A 24,320-nucleotide genomic window follows, 5' to 3' on the forward strand; every position below is an offset into this window, starting at 1 on the left:
CAGCTACTTGTTGGGTTTTTGGACTAGATGAATTTATTTATTTATTTTTGATGGGAACAAATTTAATTTTTTAATATAAATGAATGGACATTAAAAAAAAAAAAGCTAAAAATGATTAAAGTAAGTAAATCAGCCAAATTGGCAGTTGCATTATTATGTGGGGCCGATTTTTAAAACCATAATATTTATTTATTTATTATTATTATTATTATTATTGATATAATTATTCTGAACCAGAAAAGCAGACTCGCGGCCTCACCTTTTTATTGCATATTCCAGAATCCAAAAGAGCTTCATATCCATACACTCGCGTCACACCTGTCCCGTGTGTGTGTATATATATATAAATAAACACACAACACCTTTTCCATTTCATAATTCATATAAATATATATATATATATATATATATATATATATATATATATTTCTCACTCTCCCATTTTTCACAAGTTGCACACTTCTTTCCAAAAAAAAAAAAAAAAAAGTCAAGCGCTTCTCTCTCAACTTTTCTCACTGCCGTTAGAGTCGGCGTTTCTTCTCTGGTTAGTACCGTTTCTCTTTCTCATTCTCATTGCCTTTTTTCACTCTTTCCTCTACGTATGTGAGTGAGCGAGTGATTTTCTTCGAGCTTCTTTGTTAATGGCGGTGATTCTCTTTCTCATATCTTTTTGTGTTTGTGTTGGATTTGAGCAGTGAAGCTGGAACAAGAAGTTTGAGTTAGAATCGGTTCGGATTCGGATTCGGATTCTGCGTTTTCGAAAAGGTAGAGAGAGAGAGAGTTGTAGAAAGTTCCAGAGAGTTCTTGAGACAAAGAGAGATGAAGGACGAAGGAGGTGATTTTGGAACGAAGATAAAGATTGGAGTCTGCGTGATGCAAAAGAAGGTGAAATGCGGCTCCGAGGTTCCTTTCTTTTTGCTCAGTATTGTTTTTGTTTTTTGTTTTTCCTATTCCATCGTAAATATGTAACAGAGTTTGTAATGAATCGCAGAATGTAGGTTACATATGGCTCTGTTTTTTCAATCTTGAGCGATTAATCTGAAATCTGATGTTTTCATTAGGCGAATTCTGGGCCTATGCGGCAGATTCTTGATAGGTTACAAAAATTTGGTGAATTTGAGGTACTTCTTGTTTGTTTCTGTTGTGGATTTGGCTTGTATTTCTTTTTGTTAAAGAAAACGAATGCAGATTGAAAGGTTTTACGCTAATGATTGCTTTATCTGCAAAGAATTTTTAGTGTTTATGTTTTGCTTCTTTCGTTGTGTGGTTGTAGATCATAGAGTTCATGGACAAGACCATTATTGATGATCCAATTGAGAGGTATACTTTTTTTTTTTTTTTTTATAATTTTTTTTTTAAAAGTGATTACATTAAAACTTTAGTGTGATTTGGTGCATTATATCTTAAAGATATATATATATATATATATATATATATATATATTATTTTATATTTGTTGATTCTATTTTGTTACGGCCAAAAGCTTCGAACTTGATATGCATATTTTGTAAAGCATATGCATATCACATCAGTAAACAACCCTAGCAAAAAAGATTATTATACCAATTTAAAACAATTAGTTTAGGTGCCTAGGTGGTGTTTTTTAAAGTAATACTGTTCAAAGAGGAAGAATTCGAATTTCTAAAAAGTGGAGATACCTTTTTTTGACATTTCATTGCTATTATAAAGAGAGGATTAAGCCAAATCATGTCTGCTTGAGGATGAAGGATACTCTCCTTTGAGTTATAATTTGTTTCCTTTCCGAATTATAGTTTGATTAAAACAAATTGTTTGACCCAGTAAACTTTTTTTTTCCTGATTTAAAGTGAAAAGTTCTTATCCAAAAAAAAAAATCCAATCCAAAATTATTAAAATATTTTTTTCCTCGTTTCTCCTTTTTTTGTTTCTTTTCTTTTCTTGTTGATATATGATGACTAATTTGTTGTAGTATTCTTATTTCAGCTGGCCAATATGTGATTGTTTAATTGCCTTCCATTCTTCTGGCTATCCTCTTGAAAAGGCTAAGGCATATGCTGCTTTAAGGAAGTAAGCTTTACATCTTCTTTTGCATTGACCATATTGCAGTCATCAATCTCAGCGTTCTCTTTTAACAGTCCAAAATAGTTATTATAATTATAAGTTTCGTACGTGCTCTTTGTGATCCAGGCCTTTTCTAGTAAATGAATTGGAGCCACAGCACCTTCTTCATGACAGAAGGAAGGTATATGAGGTATGCTCTCAAATCTTTTTTCGGGGTTTAGCATTTCATGGTAGGTTTTTGCATGAGGTTCATTTTTTCTTTAAATCATTTGTGTTAGTGTGATCATTTTTTTCCCCTAAACACTTCCATTCTTAATTTCCATGTTTAAGGGATAAATTATTTACAAGGCAAGAGCCTGTAGAAGATTTACAAGAATTATTAAGAAGAATTTGTATCAAACAGAAAAATGGAGAAGCGCGATTTATCAAGAAGAAGAAAGTGTAAATGTAATGCATCAGCATTTATAGCGGTAGATAGAGCACCTGATGAAGTTGAGCTCTAACTGCTTCTGACTTATAAACCTCCTTGACTTCCTAACTGACCTCTACAACTACTTAACAGCCTTCACAACAAATTCTGTAACTAATCAACAGCCTAACATACTAACTGTTTACTTCCATAATTTCAAGTTTAAGTTGCTTTATGAAGTACTTATTTGAGTTCTTCACTTCTTCTGGTAACAGCTGCCCATGGTACTGTTAGGCCATCCCTATAAAGTACTCATTTTTAATTGAGTCACAATGGGATCACAGGCAAGTGCTTGACCATGGATTAGTTATTGGGGCATTTGGTTCGCTTAATGTCACGTCACAATGTAATGTTAGCTTTATGTAATCACATTATAGCAATATGACATGACCTTGTTTGGTTCACTAGTTACATTCCCATGATATTCCAAAAATGTAACATTGCAATCATTAAAATTTTAGAATGAATTTTACTTATCAAAATAAATTTTAGAAAGAATTTCCACAAATGTCCATTTGAAATTACCAAGTAAAATTATATTTTTGATAAAAAATCACAAAATAACTAAACAATATTTCACTTTCTTGTACTTTCTCACCAACCAAACAACTTAGATCCAACAAAATTTCCTATCCAATTTCACAAATGTCTCTTACAATCAGATTTCAAAATCTGTACATCACAAGCAACGCACAAAAGATACAACCATGTATCTCTCGAATCTAAAGCTTTGGAGAACTGAAATATTCAAATAAGAAGGAATTTCTATGTGGATGTATATGCTTTAGTTATTTGGGATTGATTGGGTCATGTTAGGTTCAGTTGCAGACTTATGATTTTGTTGGTATAATTGGTTTGGGAAACATAATTCGGATATTTGGAATTTGGTTCTAAGCTGTTTGATGTAGACTATTTGGATTGAATGTTATCGGCGTTCTTTTGAGGATACTAAGAAATCTCTAGCTTAGTTGTTAGATTTGTGCCAATGGACTTTCTTTGATTGGTCTCAGTGTTGGGGTCTCTCAAATTGTTCTGCTCTTTTGGATTTTCTTTTGTCTCTTAGAATGGTTTAATGACTATTTGTTCCTATTTGTTTTTGTTTGCTCTTTGTTCACTATCGTGAACTCTATGTATCTTTACTTTTGTTCCTTTTTCAATAATATTTCATTTCTTACCTATCAAAAAAAAAAAAAAAAAAAAGAAAAGAAAAGAAAAGTGAGCCAAAGACCCATACACACCCCAAACTCTACACAAACCAAATCAATTCCAAACTCTAGAAAACAGAATGGAAATCTCGAGTTCCATAGCCTCCAATGTCGTGGCAGAGCTTAAGCCCAGCCTTGCCGAGCTTCTCTGCCACTAGTACCATTGGCTTTGTGGCTAAAGAACCAGAAGACGTCGCTGCCAAAACCACCACCACCAATGGCTTTGAGGCTTGCCTGAGAAAACCCTAGGATTTGATGACGCCATTGTATCTCCAAGATTTGAGCTAGGCTAGGGTTTGATTTGAGAGAGAGAGAGAGAGAGAGAGAGAGAGAGAGAGACGGCTATGTTTAATTTTCAGTTTGAGAAAATAATATATGTAAGGGACAAATTTGTAATTAAAATTTATTAGTATGGGCAATTTTGTCAATTTGATAAATTATAACACTCCAATAAATAAGTAATGTAAGATTACCCCATTTAATAATGTAATGAGATTAAGGTAATGTGAAATATTTTGTAATCTTAGATTACCGCAATCCTATGCACAACAAAATGAACCAAACACCGTAATGTTCACATGATGGTAATGTGACCTTAATGTGGTGCATATCACAACAAACGAAGCACCTCCTAAGGGTATTTAAATATCACCCAGTCCTGGAGTATGTATATTAAGTACTTCATGCATGAACTTGATTATAACTGAACTATCTCATGCCAACTAATTTTATTTTTTATTTTTTTAAATGTTTTGATTGTTAACAATATTGAATGATATAAAATTAATATGTTATTTTTCTGGATTCAAGCAACTACAAAGGTATGGAGTCCATGTTCCAAGATATGTCCTTGTAAATAGAGAAGTACCATATCAAGAGCTGGACTATTTTGTTGAGCAAGAAGATTTTGTTGAGGTTCATGGTAATCGTTTTTGGAAGCCATTTGTGGAAAAGCCTGTTGATGGTGAGTTTGATTCGTATATTATTAAAGAAGTTGTTTTATCTATGCTGCTTCTTGTTGTTGACATTTATACCATTTAATCTGATATGATTCTTTTTGGTTATTTCTTCTTGTTGCTTGATACTTGTACCTTGTTACAAAAGAACATCCACTAATTTGTGGCTTGAAATTGCTATTTGCACACTACATTTGATCTGATGACTTCATTATATATATTTTTTGATAAATAACGTAAGAATATTATTAATAATAATAAAGAAATTGCCAAACCGAGTACATTGGGGATGTACTATGGGTGCAAAAATCAAGAAATAAAAGAACAACGGTCAAGAAAAATAGAAAAGGAAGAACAAGAAAAATGAGAAAAAACCACACTCCATTCAAAGAGAGTGTGTAAGAAAAAAGACTTAATCTCCAGCAAAGAGCGTTCACAGCCCTCAAAGCTTCTAGCATTCCTTTCTCGCTAAATGCACCAAATCAAGCAGTGAGGTACTAATTTCCAAACATCAATGTGACGATGTCGCGCAAACTTTCCTTGCCAAGCCTCAAACACCTCAAGAACAGTACGAGGCATAACCCACTGAATACCAAACAAGCAGAAAACCAAAGACCATAACTCCCAAGCTATGGTGCAATGAAGTAGAAGATGATCCACCGACTCCCCACACCTCTTACACATAAAACACCAGTCAAGCACAATCACTCGTCTTTTACGAAGGTTGTCTGTTGTTAAGATCTTACCTAAGGAAGCAGACCAAGAAAAGAAGGCTACCCTTGGAGGAGCCTTCAATTGCCATATCATTTTTCATGGAAAGGAAACAAGATTATGAGGGTAGAAGGAACTGTAATAACCTCTAACCTCAAATCCTGTATTCCTTGCAGACTTCCAACAAACCTTATCAGGGCCAAACCCTCTCACTGACGAGGAGTAGACTAGCTCCATAAACCGATCAAAGGCTTCTTCTTCCCAATCTTGTGGAGGACGACGAAATTGCACATTCCAGTGATACCTCCCATCAGACCAACCCATAATTTCAGCCACTGAAGAGTCCTTGGACCTACTAAGACAATAGAGCTCCGGAAAGGCCTCTTGGAGAGTACAATCCCCACACCACACATGCTTCCAAAATTTCACTCTAGTACCATCCCCCACATCATAAACAAGGAGTTTAGAGAAGTTTAACCAACCACTTCTAATATATCTCCACAAGCTGACCCCATAAGGACTTGTCACCTTCTTCATACACCAACCACCCCAAATATTCCCTTATTTTGCCTCTATAACCCTTCTCCATAAAGCATTAGTCTCGGTGCCATACCTCCACAACCATTTACCTAGTAAGGCAGGATTAAAATTACCCAACTGTCTTATACCCAACCCCCCATCTTGCAAAGGCCTACAAAGTATACTGTGGCATTGTTGAACCAAAATTATTTGCTGCATAACTGCATCATAAAAGTTTTAATTATTTTTTATCTGTTTGTTCATTTTCTTTCAGTAGATTATTTTTTAGAGGTTGGTTACTATCATAAAATGTTAATACCATGCCTTCCATAATTTGTAAAAGCAAACATTAGTAAGAACAAAACTTTTGAGGGAGCAATGATAGCAACAATAAATTGAAAATAAAATTCCAAAATAAAAAAATGGAATATGGAATGCACTTTTGTTGGTGGGCTCTTGGCAAACAGCAGATTGTCATCATACAAAACATGTAAAATCTCACATAATATTAGTTTTGATTTTAGTAATTTAAATTGACTCTATTGTTTGTAAATTGTAATTTGCCTAGTTTTATTTTATTTTTTTTGAAAATTACAACAATGAAGCCCAAAATATGATGTTGTCAAAATAGAGGTTTTATAAATTCAAGTAGTGGGGATAAGTGGTCTGATGGGCTTGTGGGCCATTATGGATAATTTTGTTCTCTTTAGATGCAAGTTCTCATATTGACTGCTTTTAAGATGTGCATTAATTTAAATATTTTCTTTCTCAATGAGCATATATGGTACTGACTCTAATTTTGCGTTTCTGTGAAGGGGATGATCATAGGATTATGATATATTACCCCAGTTCCGCAGGTGGAGGCATGAAGGAATTATTTAGGAAGGTGAGCGATTTTTTGACAGCACTTTGTCTACTTTATATGGATTCAAAACATTCTAAGTTATTATTATTATTATTATTATTATTATTTTTGGTGTTGTATGTATAACGATATAGGTGGTTCATAAGTGTAAATGATACTTCTATCAGACGGATGATAAATTTGCAAAAAGTAAATATAAACAAATTGTGTTTATGTAGAATGTAGGTTGGTTGGCTCTTGCTGCCTAAGCAAAAACTAACCAGTTTGTATTCAGTTGGATTTATGATTTAGTCTCTTTTTTATAGGTAAAGAAATAAGTTTTTTGCAAAGAGACTACTTCATGTACCAGGAACTTAAAGAAGTCTAAAGAACTACAAAGAACATAATTATGTACAAAAAGACGAGACTGAGAACTTTGGAATGGAGGTCGTATTGGTGAGCCCCTATACACGAGGCCAAATAAATAAAGAACCTATAAACATAGCTGACAATTGAGTCCCTGTACTTTCCAAAACCTCAAACGTACGTCAGATATGTTCCCTCTAGATTGTCCGCATCAAACATAACAACACTTAATTCCAAATATTAGAAAAATGCTTATCAACCCAATTCCTCTGACCAAACTAGAGGTCAATTACCATCTTTTATAACACCTACCGAAATCCCGAAAGGCTAAAAATTTGAAAGGAAAAACTCCACAACTCGAATGCAACATTGTACTGTAGTAATAGATGATCCACTGTGACACTGTCTTTCCACTACACTGACACATATAACACCACCCTAATATCATTTAACCTCACTTAAGGAGATTACGTGTGAGGATCTTTCCACTGCAATCCAAGAAAAAAAAAAGATTTGTTGTGGGGCCTTAACTCTCTATAGATACTCCTCCAGGGGAAGGCTAGGTCATATCGGCCCTTTAGGGCACTACAAAATGAATGAAAATCGAAATATTTATTTTCAATCGCCAGCTCAATTTGTCACAGCCTTCTTTGATTGGTTGATTGGAGTCAAGAAGATTGATCAAGGAGGCTACCAATTCTACCGCCCAGTCATAAAGATCTAGAAGAAATCTCACATATCAACTCCTTGTCTCCTCCTTATTTTGTCTAACCAACATGGATTCTTCCCACTCTTCTCTTGCTACAGAGCAATAGTGCAAAAATATACAAGCCACCTTCAAATGCTGATCGCCACACCATCTGTCATGTCAGAATTGAAACTGACTATTAATACCAACATCAAACTGAGTTTACTGTAAGAGCCTATGCAGCCTCATTCTATTGCTCTTCGATAAACCACAACCATGCATTTTTTTCTGTACTCCATCTATCCCATTCCTCACCATGCTTCATGGCTATTACCCTCCTTTATTAATGTGTCTCCTCTATCCCAAAACACAATAACCATTTTCCTAAAAGAGCTTGGCTGTAAAAGGCAATCTTGCTAACACCAAAACCCATTAGCATTAGGGGCATAGACTGTGTCCCATCCCACCAAATGATGTTTAAACTCATTGCCCATGCCACCCCATAAAAAATTACTCTCAACCTCTCAATCCTGTTGGCCACACTAGATGGGAATGAATAAACAAAGGTAATTGGAGGGTAAGTTCGACAAAGTACTCTTCAATAGTGTTAGTTGCCCCCCCTTTGATAAGTGTAACATTTTCTATCCAGCTAACTGATGTTCCATCTTCTCTAGAATGGGTTCAGTAGGATCTAGTTTTCTCAAGTTCTTCTGGCATGTGAGTAGTTTGGTAGGTCCAATAAGATATTCCCATCATCATTTATGACATAATTGTGAATAATATTATGTACTCATGCATACTAACAGTTGTTCTCACATATGAATGTGTCTAGTGGATCATCCATTGTTTATGTGATGGTTTATAATTTTTTCTGGCTTCTATATTTATCATTCATATATAGTCACATATGTGATCATTATTTGGTTTCAGGTTGGTAATCGGTCCAGTGAGTTCCATCCAGACGTTAGAAGAGTGAGGCGTGAAGGCTCGTATATTTACGAGGAATTTATGCCTACTGGAGGAACAGATGTCAAGGTTGTGGATCTTAATCTATTCTAATGCAGCATGAAACTTGTTTAATACATGTAAGAGAAGACCCAAAAAACCCAAATCTAATGACTAAATAAAACTTTCACATTTGCAAAACTTTTTACTCTTAATGGTAATTTATGCCCCCCCCCCCCCCCCCAAAAAAAAAATTACTCTTAATGGTAGCTTCTTTTTTTATTTTTTAATGTTTAACTATCTATGTAAATATATGCATTTACATGCATGTGGTCTAAATTATCTGGAGGAAGATTGGAATAGCCTACCAGGTGCTCTTTCACGCTTTGAATGCTTGTATATACTCTCTTTACATCTAGTTTGATGCTCTGATAAGTTTGTTGCAAAGGTAGGCAGTTACAACCAGTAGGCCTTAGAATTTATCCACATCTAGCATATGATTCCAAATATCAATAAATTAGGAAATGGTTTTTTCCCTTGCCACATGGCTTTCTGTTGACCCTTGCTGCCTCAATTTGCCATTGCTTGAATCTTTGTTTTTGTTTGTTTGTACATTGTTTCTCAAAAAAAGAAAAGAAAAAAAGATCCAATTAGTTGGTTTTAAATGATTTTTTTTTTTCACAAAATGAATCTGTTATGTCCTGTTTAATTCTGGCATTTATTTTTTCCAATGCTAGAGTCTATTCTCTACCATTTATTTGTTGTGTTATTATTATTATTTATTTTTTATTTTTACAAATGGTTGCTTGAGTAATGCTAGTGATTGTAGGTGTATACTGTTGGCACTGAATATGCACATGCAGAGGCAAGGAAGTCTCCCGTTGTCGATGGTGTTGTCATGAGAAATCCTGATGGGAAGGAAGTAAGTTGTACATATAACACATTTTTGATTACCTGTACATCTTGCATGTAATTTCTACCCTTTGTTTTCTGTTGCAACTATTACTGTCATTTGCATGTTAACCTAATCTTTGTCTATCAAGTTTTTTCTATCTTTTTAATGCTTCCGACAGTCAAATTTCTTGCATCTAGGAGGCATTCATGTCTGGTGCCACTTAATATTTCAGTCGAATTTGTAAAAACATGAATGCTGGTAATTTTTTAGCTTAAAACCGGATCAGCAGATAATATTTTTGCAGGCAGCCCCACCTTAATAATTGCAGTCAAATTTCTTGCATCTAGGAGGCATTCATGTCTGGTGCCACTTAATATTTCAGTCGAATTTGTAAAAACATGAATGCTGGTAGTTTTTTAGCTTAGAACTGGACCAGCAGATAATATTTCAGTTGAGGTTGTTCATACTAGAGGATCATATTTAGGTTAACATTATCAATAAACTTTTGATTTCATAAGTCAAATGATCTAGGCAGTGGAGGGTGAGGTCGTGGTTCAAGATCCATTGGGCGCTTTACTTATCTATAAAAAAATAAAAGAAGAGCTTGAGATGTTTTGGCCAATTGCAACTAATTCAAGTGGTTTCCCCAATGAGCAATGATATGGTTCCAGTTAAGGTCACAAGAAAGACTATATTTGGGGAAAAAAAAAAGCTAGCTAGAAGACAAAACTTGATGTTTAAGAATTTGCAATTAAGCTGAAAAAATGTCAAGAGCCTTGTAAATCAGTGGTATTGCCTGGTTTCCTTTATGAGGAGAACCAAGGTTCGAATCCTCCCCCACTTGTAACAATTAAATTATCAAAAAGTTGAGAAAAACATTTATAATTTTGTGAAGTTCTTGCCTTCCTTTTTTTTTTTTATAAGTAAAAATGCTAGCAACAAAACAACTTGATAAAGTGGTACCTTGTGTTTTTTTGATATTGATGAAAATACTATTTTGGTAGCAGTCAATTTGGTCTCTATCATCAAATCATAACTTTTCTTGCATGGTGTTATTCACAAAATGAACATAGTATGCACATGTGTTAACTATTAATGTTTGCCTAAATTAGAAAAAATCTACTGTTTGTTCAATTGAATTTAAATCTTTAATTGTTGACCGTAATGTATAATCTCCATGTACAAAATACTGTGCTATGTACATATATAGATTGGCCGAATCTAACTGCAATTTGGTGTTACCCTTACAATCTTCATATCATGTTATACAATCCAAAAGGTACACTTTTTTTCCTTATTATATATTGTGGCTAAGAGCCTTTGTAACTCAACTAGTTGCCACCTCCTGGTGTTTCCAATGGAGACATCTAGGGTTCAAATCCCCCCTCTTCAGTCGCAACTATCGAATGATAAAAAAAAAAGAATGCTATATTTTGCAGCCACCAAAAAATTTGGATTTATCATACTGCATTCTGGGGCAAGCAGCCTTTCATATGATCCTCATTGTGTTCTCATGAAATGTTCAATCTTTCACTTTTTCTAGGAGTTGTCACTAGATTAAGTGCTTCTGATTCCAAAGTTGACTCTTTCTTTGTACTCTATTGACACCTACATATCATTTTAAACTAGCTATTTTGTTTTAGTGCACATCTAATTCTTAAGGGAATCTGTTCTTTCTGTCATCATAAATATATAGCCTTGTCTCAATTTTTTATTTTATCCTGTTAACAAACTCTATCTAGAATTATATCTTCAAATGGATTATGCAAACTTGAAAGAAATTTGTGTTGTGAATGATTGGCATTCCAAATTTCAGAATCGAAACATCTGAAGTGCATGCCCGGTTATTGAAAAACCTACTAAGAACCTGCTACTTTTTTTGTGGTTTATTTTAATACTAGTAAAAGAGTGATTTTTGAAACACACGTTTATTATTTTGTTTGACAGGTGAGGTATCCCGTGTTATTGACACCTACTGAGAAGCAAATGGCAAGAGATGTTTGCATTGCATTTAGGCAAGCGGTATGATGTGTGGATGTGGTAACAAGTAATTAGTACCTTGTTCCAAGGCATTATTGTTATTTTTTATTTATGATCATTTTTATTTCTGAGACATTCACTAAAGGCTGTTTTCCTTTTTTCTTTTTAAATGTTTGTGATTGCCAGTATATATATTTATCTGGTCATGCCATGATGATCCCAAGAAATAGTTGTTGCTGTTAAATTGTTATTTGGATAATTAGTAATTCAACTTTTCTAATGAATTTTTCCAAATTGACAGGCTCAATTTATTAGCCAGATCTTGGATTTATTAATTTTTATTTGGGATGTAAAATTGCCAACTATTTATCATATCTGGATTTTGGAATGTAACATTGACAGGAGGTGAAGCTTATTTGTTGAACCTGGTTTGGCTTTTGACTCCTTTTACATGTGTGGCACCTCTTTTAAACCCTAGTTGACTTTCTTTGTTCACTCATGTATATGCTTCACTTGCTTAATTGTTTTGTGTGGGCATCCTGCCATTTTATTTTTGAAAAAAAAAAAAGAGATAATTTCTCTAGTATTTGTGAGAGATAATTTTTGTGTATTTGGGTTTGGTTTCTTGAGAGAGCATTTGTGCTACCATTGTAATCTCCTTATTTTCTTAGTGAAAACATTCCCCTCGGCACAGCCCATGGATGTAAACAATTTTCTGAATCACATAAATTTAGTATGTTCTTTACGTGTGTGCTTGTTAATTTATTTTTGTTTCTGTTATAGGTTTGAATCTTGGGAGTGCCATTTCACAACACTATCCTATTTTAAAGTCTTATCATTTGAACTCTCTATATTTGTTTGGCTCTTTTGAGTTCTAAAAGTTGTGATGATAAGATGTCTTTGGTATCAACTGGCTGTATGTGAGTGGGTTCTATGAATATAACAGAACTTTACATGGTTATTCTAGTGTACCATGGTACTATGAATTTACAGAAAACCAATTTACATCCGGTTCAAATCATGTAGAAGAATAATTAATCCTTAAAATTTCATGGCTCCATATGAAATGCACAAATGCGAACACAGATACACACTGCATTGAGAAATCACTTTCTTGTTAAGTGATTTATACCTTGGGTCAATTTATAAGTCATTCTTGTTACTTGCAGGTTTGTGGGTTTGATCTCTTGCGTTGTGAGGGACGTTCATACGTTTGTGATGTGAATGGGTGGAGCTTTGTTAAAAACTCTCACAAGTAATCCTTCTTTTCCTCCTCCCCCTCTCAAATATCATAATGATTTAAGGGGGCACTAAGTTCTTTATTGCCAGCATGATTCCAACATGAATTATTTATTTAGTTTTTTAATGGTAAATATCTGTATGAAACATTCTCCTAATCTAATAACAATTCTTACATCAGGTATAGTTGACGTCTATCTCACTTGTAGTATACCATTGCCAGATATTTTTTGATAAGTAAGAAAACATTTTATTGAGAAAAGACTACTTCATTGATAGGATGTAGCCACCAAAAAAGTATGTACAAACAACAAAGGAAAAAAGAAATTGTGTACAAGAAGAAAGAGAATCTAATATATCTACAAACATCTGAATGGAATCCCTAGAAGTGAATCCCCACACACAAGACCAATCAAATAGAGCCCCTGCAAATATAGCTATGAGCTGATCCCTAGTGTGCTCCATATCTTTGAATTTACAAGCATCACACTCTCTCCAAATAATCCACATGACACATTGTGGTACCAAATTCCAAATATTCGATCAGTGCTTCCCTAAGCAGTTCCTCCATCCTGCCAATAGATCAATAACCCTCTTGGGTAGAACCCAAGCAATGCCAAACGATCTATGAGCAAAACTCCATAACTGGGAAACCGCCCCACAATGAAGCAAGGGATGATAACATTCTCCCCACTACACCGGCATAGGCAGCACCAATCCACAATTATGACACCCATTCTCCTCAAATCATCACCTGTGAGAATTGTTCCCCATGCAGCTGTCCAAACATAGAAAGACACTTGACGTGGAGCCTTCACACCCCAAATGCTTTTCCATGGAAAAGTAGTGAGCTAGATCCCCTTAGCACACCATAAAAAGAGCATATGTCAAAATCTCCATTCTTCTTCAATTTCCACCATAGCTTATCCCCAACCTCATTTGGAGGAATCCATGAATCCAAAAAGTGAAGAAAGGCCCCCACTAACTCCATCTCCCAATCATTAAAACCACGTCAAAACCTTACATCCCAACTCCACCTTTCCTCCTCTGACTCACCAACAAATTTGCCACGAACACCTCCCTATTCATAGCATTCTCAAATAAATCGGGAAAGTTACTTTCAGTGGCTGATCCCCACATTAGCTATCATGCCAAAACCGGACCCTACTCCCCAACCCAATCTCAAAATGTATAAACTTACTAAAAACTCTCCCACCCATCTGAATACTCTGCCATTAACCACAACCGTATGAACCCCTACCAGCCCCCCCATTCCTCCCAAATTTCAACACTATCGCATGCCTCCACAAATGTGTCTCCTCAACCCCATGCTGCCACAACCACTTTCCTAGTAGAGCTTTATTAAAGGTAGTGATTTTCCTAACCCCAACCCACCACATGCAAGAGGAGAACATCCCTTGTCCCACCCGTTGTAAGATATGTTTTCGAAATAATTTGAAAGAATTCATCTTCTTTTGCTATTATTCACAAGCACATGCTGAATAGTTCAACTAAGTCATTTTTGTTTTTACTGAGTTATCTTCTTAAGTGCGGAAATTGCTTTCGTTTCTTTGTTGTGAAAAGTACACTTGGTTTCACCTTCCACATACAGGTATTATGATGATACTGCTTGTGTGTTGAGGAAGATGTTTTTAGATGCCAAAGCTCCTCATCTTTCTACAACGATTCCACCAACTTTACCATGGAAAGTCACTGAACAAGTCCAGCCTTCTGAGGGATTAACTCGTCAGGGAAGTGGGATTATTGGCACATTTGGGCAATCTGAGGAGCTACGTTGTGTAATTGCCATTGTTCGTCAGTATGTTGCATTTTCCTCAGTATCATTACTTGGATTAGTTGATTCTTTGTTTTCCCTTCTGATCTCTGTTTAAATTTTGTAGTGGTGATAGAACTCCCAAACAGAAGGTGAAGTTGAAGGTTACTGAGGAAAAGCTGTTAAATTTGATGCTGAAATACAATGGGGGACGGCCTAGAGCTGAGGTAATTATTTTTACATCCTCTTATTTTGTTTTAATTTATATTGGATAACTTAAATACTTATGGATTACTTATTCTGCAGACAAAACTTAAAAGTGCTGTCCAGTTGCAAGATTTGTTGGATGCCACACGAATGCTTGTACCTCGCAATAGGTATCATTCTGCATTTATAAGTTTCTCTGGTTGAATTTTTTGTAATTGATGGATGAAACTCATCTGTGCCTGTGCTCCTGCCAAAAGAAATGTTCACTGATACAACTTCTTAAAATGTATGGTGTCGTTGCTTTCAAAAATGAAATGATTCAGTAGTTTCAGAATATGTGTTCTGCTCTTCGCAAAAGTTCTTTATTATGTGTGTATATTTTTAAGTGATTATTAGCACAGTAATCTCTAGTCAATAGGAAACTGTACTGCTTATGCTTGCAATTTTTAAGAAATGTTTTTTTGATAATTCAATAATTACAACGGGGGAGAGGGATTTGAACCCTTGATGTCATGGACATACCAAGAGGTGCCAACTAATTGAGCTACAAAACTTGTGGCACAATTTTTAATAAATGCGATGCTTCATATTGTTATATATTCAAATAGGTTACAGGAAACATAAGAGTAGACATATTTGTGTTTTACTCCTGTCATTTATAAGGTTGGGAGAGATCCTTGAGATTTTCTCCATCATACAAAGGACGTAAATTGAGTCTAAATGAAGATATGATATTCCATTCCTCAAAGGGAACTGTTCCTATTGGAACTGTTAGAGGCTTGGAAGTATGAAGGGTCTTACTTTTTGGTCAGCCAATAGCTTACAACTGATGCAGTGAATTCTAGTAAAATTGAGAAAGTCATTCATAACCTCAGATATGGCTTGAGTTTGTAGTTAAGAATACGTAAATGTGATTTCTATTTAAAACTTGTAACCAATTTTGCACCTCATTAGATACTGAGATGTGAAGGTTCTATATTGATGAACCAACGCATATTCTTAAGAGGGGTTGATGCCCTGCCCCAATTTAATTTAATTTTTTCATTAGGAAAGCTGCCTTTCTGGAACTAAGATGCCAGAGCACAGTGACAGATGGGAACAGGATCAACAGTGGGTGTTAAAGCTTAGGGATTTTAACCCGTGAGCACACAAATCACAAAAACATATAGTTTCTCCCCCAATCTATTTTGAAGAAACTATTAAGGTCCAGAGTGTCGTGAGAGTACCTAAATAACTATATCATATTTATGATTTAAATAACCATATCATATATTGTTTAAAATGGAACAGTAAGTAGGTGCTTCATTTTGTTACCCTGTATACCAAACAAAGGATGCAGCCTAGTGGTTAGCGGTCAAGCACTCCTGGCAGCTGGCAGCATTTTTTTCTATCTTTTTAAGCGTAAAGATGTGTCATTAATAAGAATGTGGTCAAATCCTTATTGCATTAGTAAGACTTTTGTGAATCCCACAGATTCCACTCTCCACCAATGTAAAAGGGTCGCATCAATTCAACCTTTCGTGAAAGGAATTGTGTATTGTAGTTTTGGATAAATATTTGGCATAAGTGTGTCAAACGTATGCATTACTAGAGAAATGATAAGAGCAGAAACTAGAAAAGGATTCCATTCCCAGGTTAACATCTCCAAAAGTACCTAAATGGCTTTTTTTTTTTTTTTTAAATGCTTGAGATAGGAAATATCCTATTTGCTAGTTTATTCCTATCTTGAAAAAATAGCAATGGTTCTGAATTAATGATGACAATTTTCACTATCTAGACCAGGTCGTGAAAGTGATAGTGAAGCTGAAGACTTTGCTCATGAAGAAAAGCTTCTTCAAGTCAAAGCCGTGCTTGAGGAGGTTATCTTCTTTCACTTCAAGTTATTCACATATAGTAATTTTTCTGTGGTTTCTTATGTTAGTCATAAGTGCAATGCATCTACAGTGGATTTAGTTGTCATGCACAAACTGAAAGTTAGGGAAAAAAAACCTTTTTATTTATTTAAATTTTCACCAAAATAACAGCAGTTTGACTTCAAGTTAACTTTCAACATTTTTCTCAAAGTAAAAAAAATCATTTTGATTTTAGAGATTAACTAGTTATATAATTGAAGTTGGATTATAATTTCTCAACTTGAGCTGAGGTGACAACACTGCACATGATATAATGACTGGATAGTCACTACATGCCTAAATATTTGGATCATCTTCCATCCGAGATTCATATCATCCTTATATTCTGCTTTCAGTATTGTAATTTTTTTATTGTGTGTCCAGAAAGGACATTTTAGTGGTATTTATAGGAAGGTTCAACTAAAGCCACTAAAGTGGGTTAAAGTCACAAGTAATGATGAAGGGGAGGAAGAGCGACCTGTTGAAGCCCTGATGGTACTCAAATATGGGGGTGTTCTTACGCATGCTGGCAGAAAGCAGGTGATTATAATCAATACATCATGAATATGTTTCTGTATTTTGATTAGTCTTAGCATATATAAGGAATACTCCAGCGATATTGTTGCTAAGAAGTACACTTACGTAAAATTGTTCCTGTTATACATGTATAAACAATTTGTTCAATCTCACTTCTTTGCAGGCTGAAGAACTGGGTAGATATTTCCGAAACAATATGTATCCAGGTTATAGTCATGGATCTTTCTCATTTTAATTTAAACTGTTCTTATTCTTCTCAACTTTGTATTAGCTAATTCAAACTGCATTTTAATTCAAATATGAAGAGGCAGTTGACTCATTTCAACTGTTTTTTAAATACCTTTTCGCATACCAATTCTGTTCCTTCAAGGGTAGTGCAGAAGCCCTTATAACCTATAAGTTAAAACTAGACCATGGATTTTGGAGAACTTTTAGATGATTTGGATTCATGAGATCTTTAATTGTTTGAGTTTGCTATCCATCCCTGCAGCCAGTCATGTTAGTTCCCAATGAGTATGACTTAATTATGATGATGTAGCTCATTGTAACTTCTCATGGGTGCGTATCACCTTTGATTTGTTGTCCATGGTTGGTGACCATGACACGATCCACTCCAATCAATCCTGTCACTACATATTTTCTAGTGCCATTTTCATAAACTTTGGGTATTATTCTGTCTCAATGAATACATGTCTTTGTTTAGTTGAGAAACTTTGTACTATTGTCCTTGTGCGCGTATCTTGATGAAGTTTTATACTAGTGCAGGTGAAGGGACTGGCCTACTTCGCCTCCATAGTACATATCGTCATGATCTTAAAATTTACAGCTCTGATGAGGGTCGTGTGCAGGTATAGTCATTTTGGTGCTCGTATGGCTATATAGTTGTTAGAACTATGATTAAATTATTAAATTCATCATTTCTTAACAGTTTAAACTTTTGAGAGAATTGGTAAGTTATCAGTTGTAAATCTATGCTTGTATTATTGTCTTCTTACTTTAGTGTTTTCCTGTCCTCCCATGTTTCTCAGACTAATTTTCCAGTGTTTATGATCATTACTTTTGACTTTGGCATCATTTATAATTTACATTATTTATTTGCAATTCTTTGGCAGATGTCTGCAGCTGCATTTGCCAAAGGCCTTCTTGACCTTGAAGGGGAGTTAACACCAATCCTGGTCTGTAGCCTTTTCCTAGAGAGAGTTTGACTGCTTGTGGAGGTTTAGGTTTTATGACTGACTTTGTCACCTATTCAGGTTTCACTTGTCAGCAAGGACTCCTCTATGTTGGACGGACTAGATAATGCCAGTATTGAGATGGAAGAAGCGAAGGTTTGTTTTGCTCCTATACCTGAGTTACACATGACATTTTGCATATCATATTATTGTCATAATTATTTCTGTGGGAAAGGATGGTCTCCTCTGCATCTACTGGTTTCATTTAGTATTTAAAGATAATTAGATTAATAAGAGAGCTCTAAATGGGCTTCTATAATCTTTATTACCTGGATAGTTGGTCTCTACAAGTTTAAATAGGCTCGTTATGATCATACACATCTCTTTCCTCATATTGTTCTTCCAGCATAGAGTTCCTTGTTTCTCTTTAGAATAGTCTCTTGATCTCTTCACCTATTTGCCCTTTTTTGTTCCTTTGTCTTCATCATCGTGAACTCATTGTTTTTTCAAATATTATTTTTGTCAATAAAACTACTCTTATTACCTATCCAAAAAAAAAAAAATCTATTTACCAAGAGTTGTAGATTATGAAATTTGCCATGCATTTGAGAAGCAGCATTGGTTCAGTGATTACTATTTATATAAACACTTATTTTACTCCATTTTGATGGTTAGAGAATTCCATTAATGAGCTTAAGGCTACCTTCTTTGGTTCACTAATGAAAGAAGGTAGCCTCAAGCTCACTTCATTAAGCCACTGATCCTAACAGTGATTATTTTCTATTGTTGGGGTCAGGCTGAACAAACTTGGTTTTGCAAAGCCATGCTTCTGGATTTTGGCATCTTCAAAGCTTTAACCATTGTTATACTATGTTCTGAACCTATAAGTGATTTCTTCCCCCATTTTTCACATTTAATTCTTTGCAGGGTATGTTGCATGATATAATAACTTCTGTTGCAAAGACAGTCCAAAATAATGGATCATCCGAACTTCCCTGGATGGTTGATGGAGCTGGACTTCCTTCTAATGCATCTGAACTTCTTCCAAAATTGGTAATCACACGGTCTAAGTGAATTAATGCCTAAGTCCCCCTTTTATTTTTCTCTTTTTTCGGGCTATAAGTATATTCCAAGATGAATGAAATAAAAAGATTTCATTGCAAGCACCTTTATCTGACCATGTTGAAATTATTCAGTACTATGTAAGGGCCTGTTTGAATTGAGGGGAGAAGGAGGGGGAGGGAGGGGAGAGTAGAGTTAGCTAAAAATAAGTTTATTTTGAGCCAAATCTACTCTACTCTACTTTACTTTTTCTCCCTCTTCCTCAATCCAAATGGACCATAACAGTTCACGCTCTAACATGATTAATGGGTCCTCTTTGGACTCCACATGTGGGGCCCACTTATGTCAGGGATGAGTGTATATGGAATAATCTCTATTGACAATAAGGCTCTAATGGTGAATTTTATTTTATTTTTTTAATTTTATTTTTTTATTTTATTTTTTGCTTTTACCTTTCATTCATTTATGTTCATTATTTATTTTGTATTTATTAAGCTTGTTTTTCCATTATTGCATTATTTCAAGTTGCACCATCAGTTTGCTTGTTATATTATTTATATATTTAAATTTTCAGCATTACATATACTTAAGATGCAAAAGATTTCAATATGTTTGCAACCTCTCTACTTGGAATAGGGACATTGATGAATCATAGATTTCGATTTGATTTTGACATCACTACAGATCAGGACTACTAAATCGAACAAAATTTGCTTTTTTTTTTACGTATTTTTAATCCATGTTTAATTTGATATTGCATTGTTAGAAATGATGAAATATCTATATCCACCTTGTAATAACGAAATCAAAGTTTTCAATTCCATTCTAGCAACCATTCTGTCTTGTCTATTTTAACTGTTTATTTCTGTACCGGTGTATTTTGGCATATTGTTTCGTAGTTGCTGCTAATTATATATATATATATATATATATATATATATATATATATATTTATATCAATGTTGTTAAAGCGCACTTATAGATCAAATCGCAAAGCCCTAAGGTTTAAGTGCTTTGGCATGCTTTTTGGCACTTTTTGAAGAAGCACAAAGCATGCCCTAGCCACTTTTTTTTTTTTGGGGGGGGGGGGGGGGGGGCTAACAAATATATGAATTGTTAAAATTAATTGCTTAATCTTGAATAAAATGATATGGACTATTGATTTATCATACAAACTTTTTTTTTTTTTGTTGATAAGTAATGAAAATTTTATTGAGAATTCTCATAAAAAACATTATTTTTAAGTTTTTAGATATATGTTGATTGAACCATATACTTCATTTGATCTTAACTATCAAAGTGATGTATTTTTATAAAGTATGAGAGTATAAAATGTTATGTTTAAACATTCTATGACCAGATTATTATCTTATTTTCATTAACTGTTTTTAAATTCACTTAATAAAATCCTTATGAAATTGAAATAACTTAAAATTTGAGCTTACAAATTTCATACAATAGTGTAAAATGTATAACTATTTTGAATTTTTATTTTAGCATTTTATGTTATAATATTTCTATTAGAGGTTATTATATATTATCAGTGTTGGTAAATAAATACACCTAATTCTTCATCATATATAGTTTGATCATATCAAAGTATCAATTCAAAACAACATAATACAGATTCTTAACATCACCATTAAATACAAGGAGGTCATTACATAACAAGGAGCCCATAATTTAGGATAAATCAATACCTTAGTGTAATTGGACCCCTCCTATGGATTAGGAAACTCACTACCTTTAATAAGGCTTTGTTGGGAAAATGGTTGTGGCGGTTTGGAAAGGAAGAGGGTCGGCTATGGAGGCGGGTTGTAGCTTCAAAATATGGGGAAGATTGGGGGGGATGGACCTCAAAACTTGGTAGGGGAGCTCACGGGTGTGGTTTGTGGAGAAGTATCCGCATGGGTTGGGAGGACTTCAGCAAAAATTGTCAGTTTGTGGTAGGATTGGGGAACAGGGTGAGGTTTTGGCAGGATGGGTGGCATGGGGATCAACCTTTTCAACTGGCTTTTCCAAGGTTGTTTGGCATCGCCATTGTGAAGGAGGCTTCTGTTGAAGCTTCTTTGCAAAGGCAGGGGGCGGAGGATAGAAGAGTTTGGAATGTTCGGTTTAGTAGATTTTTTAATGATTGGGAGATGGAGGAAGGGCTGCGGTTTCTTCGTATGTTGGGTGCTATAACCCCTCCTATGGATGTTGGAGATCGGATGAGATGGAAATTGAAGTCTAATGGAGCTTTTGACATCCGATCGTACTACAACAAATTGAGAAATTCTCCTCCTACTATCTTTCCTTGGAAAGCTATTTGGAGAGTAAAGGCCCCAAGGCGAGTTTCTTTTTTTGTTTGGTGTGTAGCTTGGAATAAGATTCTAACGGGAGACAATCTGAGATTGAGGAGATTGGATTTTGTGGATTGGTGCATTATGTGCCGTCATAGTGGAGAGACGGTAGATCACCTTCTCCTTCATTGTGAATTGGCCTACCGGTTATGGAGCTTTGTTTTCCTAACTTTTGGCTTGGCCTGGGTTATGCCTAGATCGATTCTTGAAATGCTTTTTGGTTGGTGGAATTGGTTGGGGAAGCATTCTTCTCAGATCTGGAATTTAGTCCCGCTTTGCATCCTTTGGTGTATTTGGAAGGAGCGTAACCGGAGGACTTTTGAGGATTTGGATAGCTCTAGTGAACAGTTGCTTGTTTTGTTTAGTGGGACTCTCTTTGATTGGTCGCGCGCGTGGGGACTCACGTCTAGTGACTCCCTTCCTTCTTTTCTTTGCTCCCTTTTCCTTTTCTAATTTTCTTGTTGTCTTTGTTTCTCTTTGTTTTTTTTTTCTTGTAGCTCCTCGGTTGCTCTGTGTTTTTTTTTTTTTTTCAGGCATAGAGTAACCCTTCGTATATATATCATTCTTACTTATCAAAAAAAAAAAAAAACTCAAATTTCATATTCTAAGAAGGTTTTGTTGTATATATATAAATAAAAAAGAACATTTTGTTCACATATTGGCTGGAATCACCATAGCAGCCGAAATTAGCAAAATGGACTGAAATAGGTCGAATGGACCCGAATTTAGGCCAAGGTGGAGTACAGGTGATTTGTACCTACCAGTTAATTAATCGGAACAGAATTGTTTGACCTTCTAGCCAGAACAAAATGGAATTGGTGACTTAGGATGGAATACTTTTTCTAGGATGCTGGAAGATTTAGGGGTTGATTCCTATTTGAGAAACAATTTGTCTTCTGCTTGTCTTTTAGAAGTCATGCAGTTACATTATGCAAAATGTACTAATCTTATCTATTTCCCCTAATGCTTATGGTGCGGTTTATTAACTCTTGTCAACTTGCAACAAGTGATAATTTTGCATTTGCAAGGAAAATGATTTTACAGCCTTTATTCATTATGTACTTATATTTTGATTATATATTTTGCAAATAGGTGCAATTGACTAAGAAGGTCACCGAACAAGTAAGACTACTTGCCAGTGACGAAAAACGTACGGAGGAATATGAAGTGATTCCACCTTATGACCAAGCAAGGGCACTTGGTAAAACCAACATTGATGTTGATCGCATTGCTGCTGGGTTACCCTGTGGTAGCGAGGGATTCCTCTTGATGCACGCCCGTTGGAGAAAGCTTGAAACAGACTTGTATCATGAACGCAAAGAGTAAGTAATCTGACATTACTGACTTAGTGTAATTGTATTTGGAGTGCAAATTCTACAAGTGATTGCTTGCACTATTTTCTTTTTGCTATGTGGTATGAATTCTGTGAATATTTTAAAATTTTTTAATTTCTTGGAAGTTGAGCTGCGTTTAAATTTTTGACAATTCAAAATCTAAAAAATATGACTAAAGAGCATTTGCATTAGTCAATGTAAAATTGAAAGGGGTCAATTTTGCACATCCAACCCCCAAAACAAACCCTCATTAGTTAAGTGAAAATTGTGTAAATTCTCATTTTTACTACAATAACCATGGAATATCCATGGTCATTGTTTACATGCAAATATATATTTTTTATTCTTTTCTTCTCTCTCTTCGTACCAGACCTGCTTCTCCTTCGTCTTCCCCTTTGTAGCAGACAGCCACCCAAACCCAACCACAAAACCACCACCTGACCCAGCCAAAAAACACCAACTCGGAAATTGGAAATCAAGCCCAAAATCATTACCAGCAAAATCAAACCCAAACCAAATCCCAAACCCAAACTCGGAAATCATTACCAGAAATATCAAAACCAAAATCAACTCAAATCCAACGAATTGGAAAACCCAAAATAAAACCATCAACAGAAAACCCATAACCCAAACCCAAACCTGGTCGGCATCATGGCAGCCCAACAGTGGCAGAATGTCTGAACTCGGTGCCATCGACGAGCTCCAACAGAGAGAGAGAGAGAGATTTCTTCTGGTCTTTGCCGCTCTTGGTGGTGGTTGCAGCAGTGGAGGGAATTTGTGAGAGAGTGAGAGATGTGGAGTGGTTTGCTTCGAGTGATGGGGTTTGGGATGAGAGAGAGCTGAGAGGAGAGAGAGACATTTGAGAGAAATAAACTAGGAAAGAGAGAAATAACGGGAAAAGGGATGAAATTAATAATAAAAAAAGATTGAAAAATGATTATTTAAATAAAACACAGTGGAGATAATCTGATGCAGGTGTTTTTGAAAAGTGGTTATGTAAAATAGAAAAAGTAAGTTCTTATGCTAAAATAGATAGAAATTTCTACACAAGCTGATTCAAATGCTCTAACACTTTAATGAGATATTTTGGACTATTTTATATTTGGTTGAAAGAGAAATAATTGCTGAGATCAGTGTTCTAAT

General features: G+C 35.0%; 1 protein-coding gene across 9 annotated transcripts in view; it reads left to right on the top strand.

Moving 5' to 3' along the window:
• Positions 1–435: 435 nt before the first annotated feature.
• LOC142610821 (inositol hexakisphosphate and diphosphoinositol-pentakisphosphate kinase VIP1-like) overlaps positions 436–24,320 on the top strand; it is a 34,369-nt gene continuing 10,484 nt past the window's right edge. For 5 of the 9 annotated variants that reach the window (XM_075782807.1, XM_075782815.1, XM_075782772.1 and 2 more), the window contains exons 1-23: positions 436–544; positions 696–903; positions 1,062–1,121; positions 1,274–1,320; positions 1,963–2,046; positions 2,167–2,230; positions 4,525–4,678; positions 6,716–6,786; positions 8,729–8,833; positions 9,573–9,665; positions 11,586–11,660; positions 12,788–12,873; positions 14,470–14,676; positions 14,759–14,858; positions 14,938–15,008; positions 16,616–16,697; positions 17,115–17,270; positions 17,431–17,473; positions 18,033–18,115; positions 18,380–18,442; positions 18,521–18,595; positions 19,367–19,492; positions 22,936–23,165. In XM_075782807.1, the coding sequence (XP_075638922.1) occupies positions 820–903; positions 1,062–1,121; positions 1,274–1,320; positions 1,963–2,046; positions 2,167–2,230; positions 4,525–4,678; positions 6,716–6,786; positions 8,729–8,833; positions 9,573–9,665; positions 11,586–11,660; positions 12,788–12,873; positions 14,470–14,676; positions 14,759–14,858; positions 14,938–15,008; positions 16,616–16,697; positions 17,115–17,270; positions 17,431–17,473; positions 18,033–18,115; positions 18,380–18,442; positions 18,521–18,595; positions 19,367–19,492; positions 22,936–23,165 (2,159 nt within the window). In that variant the 5' untranslated portion in view covers positions 436–544; positions 696–819. Of the gene's footprint in view, positions 545–695; positions 904–1,061; positions 1,122–1,273; positions 1,321–1,962; positions 2,047–2,166; positions 2,231–4,524; positions 4,679–6,715; positions 6,787–8,728; positions 8,884–9,572; positions 9,666–11,585; positions 11,661–12,787; positions 12,874–14,469; positions 14,677–14,758; positions 14,859–14,937; positions 15,009–16,615; positions 16,698–17,114; positions 17,271–17,430; positions 17,474–18,032; positions 18,116–18,379; positions 18,443–18,520; positions 18,596–19,366; positions 19,493–22,935; positions 23,166–24,320 lie in introns of those variants that run through there. The other 4 variants (XM_075782782.1, XM_075782799.1, XM_075782824.1 and 1 more) reach the window with 3 other exon arrangements.

Source organism: Castanea sativa, chromosome 1 (genome assembly GCF_040712315.1).
Source record: "Castanea sativa cultivar Marrone di Chiusa Pesio chromosome 1, ASM4071231v1".
Taxonomy (NCBI): Eukaryota; Viridiplantae; Streptophyta; class Magnoliopsida; order Fagales; family Fagaceae; genus Castanea; species Castanea sativa.